At 42.6% G+C, this 9,291-nt stretch overlaps 1 protein-coding gene across 3 annotated transcripts in view; it reads right to left on the bottom strand.

Annotated features, from left to right (window-relative positions):
* Positions 1-1,797: 1,797 nt before the first annotated feature.
* Positions 1,798-9,291, bottom strand: part of urm1 (ubiquitin related modifier 1) — a 41,947-nt gene continuing 34,453 nt past the window's right edge. The window contains exons 4-6 of one of the 3 annotated variants that reach the window (XM_033049354.1): positions 8,861-8,909; positions 7,545-7,632; positions 1,798-2,602 (exon numbers count right to left, since the gene is read on the bottom strand). In XM_033049354.1, the coding sequence (XP_032905245.1) occupies positions 7,564-7,632; positions 8,861-8,909 (118 nt within the window). In that variant the 3' untranslated portion in view covers positions 1,798-2,602; positions 7,545-7,563. Of the gene's footprint in view, positions 2,603-7,521; positions 7,633-8,860; positions 8,910-9,291 lie in introns of those variants that run through there. The other 2 variants (XM_033049352.1, XM_033049353.1) reach the window with 2 other exon arrangements.

Genomic DNA, 9,291 nt, shown 5'->3' with positions numbered 1-9,291 from the left:
ACTTGATAGAGGTCTTTAAAATGATGAGAGGGATAGACAGAGTTGACGTGGATAAGCTTTTCCCACTGAGAGTAGGGAAGATTCAAACAAGGGGACATGACTTGAGAATTAAGGGACTGAAGTTTAGGGGTAACATGAGGGGGAACTTCTTTACTCAGAGAGTGGTGGCTGTGTGGAATGAGCTTCCAGTGAAGGTGGTGGAGGCAGGTTCGTTTTTATCATTTAAAAATAAATTGGATAGTTATATGGACGGGAAAGGAATGGAGGGTTATGGTCTGAGCGCAGGTATATGGGACTAGGGGAGAATACGTGTTCGGCACGGACTAGAAGGGTCGAGATGGCCTGTTTCCGTGCTGTAATTGTTATATGGTTATATGGTTATATATGCTATGCTAGCTCTCTAGTGCGGCCGACCCGGCTGAGAAGCACCAGACCTGTTATTCAACGTGCCAATCCATTGGCATCTCAGTTGGCACCAGGAGTACCACTCTGAATGCACAAGCTGTGTAACAACGGTGACGTCATTCCAGATGTGCTTAACTGCCACAGCTGCTTCACCATGGGACAGTAGGGTTGATGTTCTGAGGTGCCCATTCGGTTGATCATGTTCAGAGGGTACTGATGTTCCAGACGCTGTGTTCTGCATTACTGAGAGTTATTCTTCTCGGGGGGGGGGGTTCCTCGGGATTGAGGGTGACTTGCTGATGAGGTGAACGTGCATTTCCTCAACGAAGCTCTTCTCACGCTGGACTCAGGTGACCTCCAAAGTGCAGTAATCACCTTCAATAAAGGAAGTTCCTATACAGATGTGATAACTGCACAGCACTTGGATCACTTACAGGTGTGTATTTTGCACAGGGAATAATGTTCCGGCTGTGTGGCTCATTCTGTGCTCGCTGGTTAACTGTTGCAGATGTGAAGCACTGTGCGTAACTGACCACAGACCTGAATACAGCGCAATGTTGCATATAACTCCATCACCGACAGCTTTAACTACGGCTCGCTTTTGACATTCTTCGGGACTTTACTCTAATCAATGAATAGCCGATGTGCCCATCATCTGTGGGTAACGCAGTCAGGACAGGGGGCTGCCTTGCCATTCGAATCCAGAAGATCTGGTCTATTCACCCACTCCCTCTCCATAGCTGGGCTGAAATGATCCAGCGGCCATGCAAGAAGTGGCCACGAGAGGGAGACGTCGCGAAAGCTTGCATCGTGAATCCAGATCCGTTTATAACCTGGGATCAGGGATCATCGCAAAATGTAGAGATGGCAGCGCGGAGGCAGGCGAACGGCAAACAGCTTAGATGTTTGTCCTCCATTCGGCCACTTGTCCTCTTCCGTGCCCAAGACCAGGGCACTTCGCACTCTCACCACCCCGTGTCCAAAAGAGTCACCTTTACCAAATGACTTCATTAATCTTGCATTAAACTTACTCCCTCGACGAATATTGTTCCCGACAGCTAAGATTCGCATTTATAGACGCCTTGGTGCCTTCTACACCGTCCCAAGGACTTTCTCAAACAGATTTTAACATCCAATCGCACCAGAACTGTTAAGTCGGGAAACTAAAAGCTTCTTAAACGAGAGGGGGGGAGGTACAGGAGTTGAATTATCTATAACCCCGTTGCCCCCTCCTCTTCGTCGTTTTAACCACCATAGCCCCAGCAACAAATTAGATGGTCGTTGTAATTGATGTTATTTGAACTACTGAAATCTATTTAAAAATGTAAATAATAATTCAAAAATTGATACCCGCGGGAGGGAAAAATGAGCTGAAATCGCGTTTTTTTAAAAAACTTTTGTTTTAATTCGTTTTGTTATTTATGAATGGTTTCGCGAACACTTTTATCCAACATTCCCAGCCCTCTGCAACTTTTCGACGGGGTGGGATTTTGTTTTGCATTGGTCTTATATAAGCGTTCGCCCGTAAAACGAATCGAAATGACAAGCGGGACAAAGCGACAGTCAGGTAAGTAAACAGCTGCCCCGCCGTCTGCGCGGGGAATTGTTACATTAACTTGGATACGCCGCGTTTGAAAAGGATCTCAGTTGCAACAAAAATAAATCCCTCAAACTGTGAGAAACGAATGAATTGAACAAACGTGGAACGAGTCACGACTGACGGGGAAGATGAAAACTTCATCCAAAAAAAATCTCGAAAATAAAAACGGTAAATGCTGGAAATCGGAAACAAACACAGAGCTCATTCTGACGAAGTCATCTCAAAGTACCGGAGTAACTCAGAGGATCAGGCAGCATCTGAGAAGGACATGGTCAGGCGACATGTCGGATATCCATTCCCTCCCCAGGTGCAGCCTTACCCAATGAGTTACTCCTGCACTTTGTGATTTACCTAAGATTACAGCATCTGCAGTTTCTCCATCTGAAATGGTCGTCGATTTGAAACATTAACATTGCTGCCTTTTCCACAGATGCCGCCTGAGCCATTGACTTTATTTATTTTCGGCTTTCTCCACGGCTCCACTTGTCTTTATTGGTATCTTGGTATCCTTTACTGGTAACCTGGTATCCTGCTCCTCGGCTGATGGTTCATCCAGAGGCCGCCTCTTTCGGAGGCCGCCCGACCTATCGGGTAAATCTGAAACATTTAAAATATATTTCGTTCGAAAGCAGAATTTATTTTTACGTTTTAAAAGTTTTCATTGCCTACGAGTCAATTAATGTCACATTTGGAAATTTGGTGTTCCATATCTAAGTGGATCCAATCTCCATCAAATGGGGTATATATGTATATATATATATATAGATTTATATCTGTATCTATTTATATATATATATATATATATATATATATATATAGGTAACTTGGTATCCTCCACGGATTTCGGGACCAAACACCTGCAGGGCTTCAAGTTTAAGTTTATTATTGGTAGACAAAAGTGCTGGAGAAACTCAGCGGGTGCAGCAGCATCTAAGGAGCGAAGGAAATAGGCAACGTTTCGGACCGAAACCCTTCTTCAGACTGATGTCGGTTTATTATTAGGTTTATTATTGTCACGTGTACCGAGGTATAATTAACATGTTTTAGTTTTCCTGCTATCCAACCAAATTGGACAATACGATACATGAATACAATAAAACCAGACACAAGTATAAAAGGGTAGAGGGAAGAGAAAAACACCAGGGAGCAGAGTATAGTTTCCCAGCATTGTCGCGCAACTGTTCCAGAGGAAAAGGTCCAATGACTACACTGAGGTAGGTCGGAGAATCGGGACTACACCCTAGTATATGGAAGGACCGTTTAGGAGTGTAACCGTGAGGAAGATGCTGTTCCTGAATCTGAACTTTTAGGAGCCGTCAAATGGGTCACATTTTATATAAATCGCGTGGCCGGTATTGCTACAATCTCCCGACAGATATTCCGCTCGCTTTTGTCTTCATCCAAAAGAGACAAATGTTGTTTTTAAGCCGACTAAGTATATAGTATATACGTAAACATTCGATATATGTAATATATATTACTATATTACATATATTCATCGTCTTTTTCTTAACTAGAACCAAATAAAAATAGTTTGTCTTATTGAGACATAACAATCATTTGAAAATGAAACATTGAAAGAAAATGTGTTTTATGTGTATCGGATAAATGGATGGGAAGGGTTTAGACGGCTTAGGCCAAATGCACGCAAATGGGACTAGTCCAGCATGCCAACATTGACACGTTGGGCCGAGGGGGCTGTTTATGTGCTGTACGGCCCAAGGACTCTTAACTGGATAATTCTTAAAAGATAGACATACAAAGCTGGAGTAACTCAGCGGGACAGGCAGCATCTCTGGAGCGAAGGAATGGGTGACGTTTCGGGTCGAGACCCTTTTTCAGACTTTTCTTTATAAAGCCAACACTAGCAACGTGGGCAGAGTGTTTCTTCCAGCACTGAGATTCTACGTCAGATTCTCGCTACTATACTTTTTTTCAGTGTAAATCCATCAGCTCCATTTAAAGTTAGACCTAGGGCCCAGGAGCCGTGTGCGCCACGGGGTACTTGATAACTGCAGCGATTTGTGTTCCTCACACTTAAAAGGGTCAGACGTCAAGAAAATCTTATTCTTTATCGTCTGATTGGTTACATTTGTCCCTTTTGGTTTGTTGTTGCCGGGCAACTTGTGCGAGGGAGCCAAGAAATCTTCCCTTCCAAAATGTATCTAAACACACAAACACAAACACACACACACACACACACACACACACACACAGAGGCAAAGCGGCGTTAGGCGGTGAAATGGAATGAAAACAGGGAAAAGTGGACATGATTTTGTTTTAACACGAAATGATTTAACATGCATGTGAACTCGTAACTTCAGTGAATCAGTCCCTAAATTATGCTGAACCAGGATTAAGCATTTATATATTTGTTTAAAAACACACACACATTATTGTGTACTTGGCGTGGGCAGGTCCCGGTGCCAACAAAACAAAAAATGTTTTGAGAAGGATACCAAGAGGCCAATAAAGGATACCAAGATATCAATAAATCTAACTTGAGCTGTGGAGAATCCCGAAAATAAATAAACGAATGGATGTATCAAGAAATGAGTCTTCAGCCCGAAGCCTGGCGGATAAATAAAACAAATCAGAATTGAGGCACCAAACAAAACGGTTAAATATTTGCCTCCGAGCGATGAGATTAACAACGAGTAAAGAAGTGGAGACGTCGCCCGTTGGCCGCGTGTTGTCCAGTATCACTCTGCGCCTTCGCACAACCGCCAATCAGTCAGTGTCATTGGGCCTAAAGTACCTGGCACGGCTTATAAAAGTGCACCAGATATAATATCGGGATACTTATAGATATGCACGTGGTAAAACTCAAACATCTTGATATCTGACAGTAAAGAAAGCACCCGCTGTTTATTTAGAAACGAATAATTTGCTCATGGAACAGATGTGTGTTATATATAATATTGCATATTTTAAATCGAGCCTCGAACCTTATGCGGAAGTTTTCTTTAGATTTTCCGATGGTGTTTGCTTTAAGAAGTGCCTGGATATTTCCCAGCTGCCGTTCTTTGCTATAGAGACTGCACAGATTCATTACTCGGTCACAATGGCCATTTATCACCCCGTGGCGTTATTCAAATGCAGTGCCAATTGAAGACAATCGCCTTTTTTCGCTCTCTCGCCCCTTTGGTCACTGTACATTTATTGTTCGACGGCAGGCGGGGGAGGGAGGGGGGGGGGGGGGGGTGTGAGGAAGAAGAGAGAGCGCTCAAGAAGCAAACCCCGTTTCACACTAACTGAGCCAGCAAACGCGGAGCGAATTCCACATCTACCAGCGGAGTTTGAGGACCGCGAGTCTTGGATGGAGGGGAAGAGTCAAGTCTGCGGGAATACCGATGCTTAAAGAAGAGGGAATAAGAGAAAACTCCATCATCCCCTCCCCCTCCCCCTCCCATCCTTTTTTATAACCCATTACAGGTCTTTTAATGTGTGTGAGGTGCGTATCTCTGCACGACTGCTGCAGCCGCGTCCGGTTAGATTTCAAAGGTAATACTAAGATTCCCATTTTATTTTTTATCTTAAAAAGCGAGATTTCGTATTATTTTTTTTAATACATATGTTTGCTTGAACGAATGCAATATGTGTTGACGCGAAAATGGTGGCCAAAATGTTGCGGCCCTTGTTACCAAAAAGAAAACACTGTCTGTCTGGCCGTGCTGGTATTTTTTATAAATCGCCCGCATTCTCTTTGGAGAATTTAATTCTCATGGTTCCGTCTTTATTGGATCACAAGCCAGACGAGATGCAAATTGGCGGAGAGTGCGTTTGTCAGTAAATCTGCTTCAAATGTACGTGTGTGTGTGTATGTGTGTTTCATCGGAGACAAAACGCAGCCTCCAGGAAAATAAAAGGCTCAGAAATTCTCGCTATTGATTGTCCAAACGCAATTCTTGTGCTTTCACTGTTCAGACCCCGAGAATTGTGGATGGGCATCCGTAGCTGGATTTTCACAATCTGCTTTCGTCTACAGTGCTGGGACAGGGGTGGGGGGTGTATATTTAAAAAAACCAACAACTCTCCAGTTTATGGTCAGAACCGGAGTGGAGGGGAGGAGGGGGGGGGGGGGGGGGGGGGGACGGTTTTAATTAAAAGGAACGGCAAGATGGACAAATCCTCGGCAGAGACAGAAAGGAAACAAATGGTGTTTTTAACGGTTTTGGAAACATATTTGGTACCAAAATACTGAAGGAGCGGATACAGATTTTAAATTGAACCGGCACATCACTGGACCAAAAAACATGCACGTTCCGGTTATGTTTACATCGTCTGTTTTGCAAGGAAGTGGTTTACATGTTAAAAGCAATATAGTTTTAAAACATAATTTACAAACGCGATGTTATGTTATGTCTTGAAGAAGGGTCTCGACCCGAAACGTCACCCATTCGTTCTCTCCAGAGATGCTACTGTCCCGCTGAGTTACTCCAGTCTTAATGTACGATCACCAGTTATTGTAACAACCAAGAGCATCAGGTTAAGTTGGATACATCTTTGTATTCGATAAACTTACATTTTTTGTGTACAATTCAAGACTTTGTAACAATTGAGCAAGTTTCATTTATTGTGCATTGAAGATTGTCTGTGGCGATCGGTAATGTGATCTGTATATATTTACTTAAATTAATAAAATATTCTGACGTTGCACTGAAACTTAACAGCACCTGTTCCGCGCCATCGACCTAACTTTTCCCCATGGGGCACAGTTCTGTTTTCAAGATAATATTAATGTAGAAATACGAATTATATTCCACACAATCAATCAGGTATTGGTAAAAAAAAAGTATCGTTCACAAAACCAGTTTTCTCTAAAATGCGTCTGCCAATTCTCAAGGGATTTTAGCATCCGACGGTGTCCAACCAATTTTCGATATATTTTTTTAAGAGTTTATGTTAAAAATGTGGAATTACTTTATATTACGGCTTTGGAGGCCGCAGTAAACGGTAAGGGCGGTAAAAGGAAGGGTTTCAAGCATCTCCCTCTTTAATTAGATATCATTACGCTGCAACTGTGTTTCACGCACGGACATTAGTGATGGCTGATTTTAGACGGTATTTGCGTATGGGTTAAGGGGGAGACGAGAAAGGGTAATAAAATTACATGTGGAAGGACGGCTAAGAATATATTGCGGACAGCTTCGTCCAATATTCGTTATTAAATAACTTCACAAGATATAAGCAATAATAAAAAAAGATAGCATTTAAAATGTATCAATTTCGTTGAATGTTGACATTTTGCATGTTAATCCTTGCAGGGTTGACTCGATTATGTTAAAACATGCCATTTTATTGCCATATCATTTGACGGAATTATTATTTCGTACAGGAGGGATTAAGGACTTTAAGGGTCATAATAGAAGCTTATTTGTTTTCTACCTTGCGATTCTTACTTAACGACCAATTTTCTCGGTTTTGGCCGTAATCCTAATGTAACAGAGGTGAAACGCCTTGTAAATTACACATAACTGTGAGAAGATGTGTGTAAGGAAAACTACAATTAGATCTTGTCGTAATAAAAATCTCTCGCCTTTTATTTTAAATGTTCCTTAACCACCGTGTAGCGTTGATATAAACACCACGTTATCTCGGTCATCCAGCATGTAATCCAATTGGCCCTATCGAAAACAAAACGACAGAGGGGAAAATCATAGCCACTGTTAGTTACCGAATATATAGTAAGTACAATTAATTCGTTAAACAATTTACAATAGCGTTTGGAAATCAAAATTAAATATTCGTTAGCATGCCCCCTTTCTAGATGTGCTTGGACATCTCCTTGGGCCCTGGCGTTAATGGGATTTCTCGCTGAATATCATTGTTTTATATTTTTTCAATCATTCTGTGAGGTTTGCGAATGCTTCCAGCACCTCCTGTCTCCTGCCCGTCCTCATTCCAAACACGTTCATAGAAACAAGGTACTGCAGATGCTGGTTTCCAACTGCTGGAGTAACTCAGCGGGGTCAGACAGCATCTCTGGAGAACAGGTATACATGACTTTTCGGTCACATTTCGTTTGAAATGGATTAACTCTTAATTTGAAGTGGCCCAACGTCCAAAGTTGGCACCTCCTGATCAGAAAGGGGGCGAAGTTGACCCGAAATCAACAGAGGAAAATAACATGTAAAAATAAAATACTCCCAGTCTCCATGGCCTTCCCTCCCAGAGTAAATCAACCATAACATTATTCGACCCTAAACAACAGGGAGCAGCCATTGACAGCAGCCATTTTCTATTGGGGGGGATAAAATGGAGGGATGTTTATTGCAAAACAAGGGGAAATGGTGTAGATTATTTACTTAGTTTTCTAACTATTGTGATTCGCCCACCTAGAATGGTGTACATATTTTTTGTGTTAGGTTCAGGCTATGGCACCTGGCCGTAGCTACAACCACCCGATGAGGGAGGGGGCCAATGTAATAGAAATGCACATATACAGATATCACAGACTACATTCTTCCGAAAGAGCTTGCTGATATAACCCCACACATAACCCCGTTAGATTTGCTTGGGGGTGCGATCATACAATAGACTAATGGGTAGACGCCAGGAACTGTAGATGCTGGGTTGCCAATAAAAAAAAGACAAAGTGTGGAGTTAAGCAGCATCTCTGGAGAACATGGATGGGCGGGCGACGTTTGGCAGACGGGTCCCGACCCGAAACGTCACCCATCCATGTTCTCCAGAGATGCTGCCAGACCCGCTGAATTACACCAATATTTTGTGTATTAAGCAGTAACGGGAGCGGTTCACGTCTCTCATTCAATTGCGATGGTTCTGGCTCAAATAATTACTAGGTCAAGGCGAACTACAAAGCGAAATCGAATGGGAATGGATGATACCAACCAAGAGTTCCCAGTCGGCGTCGTTAATGAGGACGAGAATGCCGGGCCGTCTGGAAGACAAGAGAAGAGAGCGAGGGTCAGTCAGTCAGCAGACAACTCCGCATCCCACAGCTCGGAAACCTATGTCCAGGTTCATCTTTAAAAGCAACGCTGTTCTATTGGAATGATTTGGGGAAATGACAAACGTGTAATGTTAGTGCCTGCATCCACACTGCGTGAATACTGTTTCACTCTGCATGTATGTATGTGTGCGAGAGGGCAATGAATTGATTTGCAAATTTGAAATAGTTACGGTGTGTTGACAGACCCAATCATCGTTCAATTGTTATTATTAGCGATTTCCATTATTATTATTATTATTATTATTATTATTAGTGATTTCCAACGTCATGCTTCAATTAAGATAATGGTGCCCGGGATTGCCGTACTCAG

Source organism: Amblyraja radiata, chromosome 32 (assembly GCF_010909765.2).
Source record: "Amblyraja radiata isolate CabotCenter1 chromosome 32, sAmbRad1.1.pri, whole genome shotgun sequence".
In the NCBI taxonomy this organism is placed as follows: Eukaryota; Metazoa; Chordata; class Chondrichthyes; order Rajiformes; family Rajidae; genus Amblyraja; species Amblyraja radiata.
Note: the sequence above shows the minus strand (reverse complement) of the source record. Positions and strands in the feature narration are given on the sequence as shown.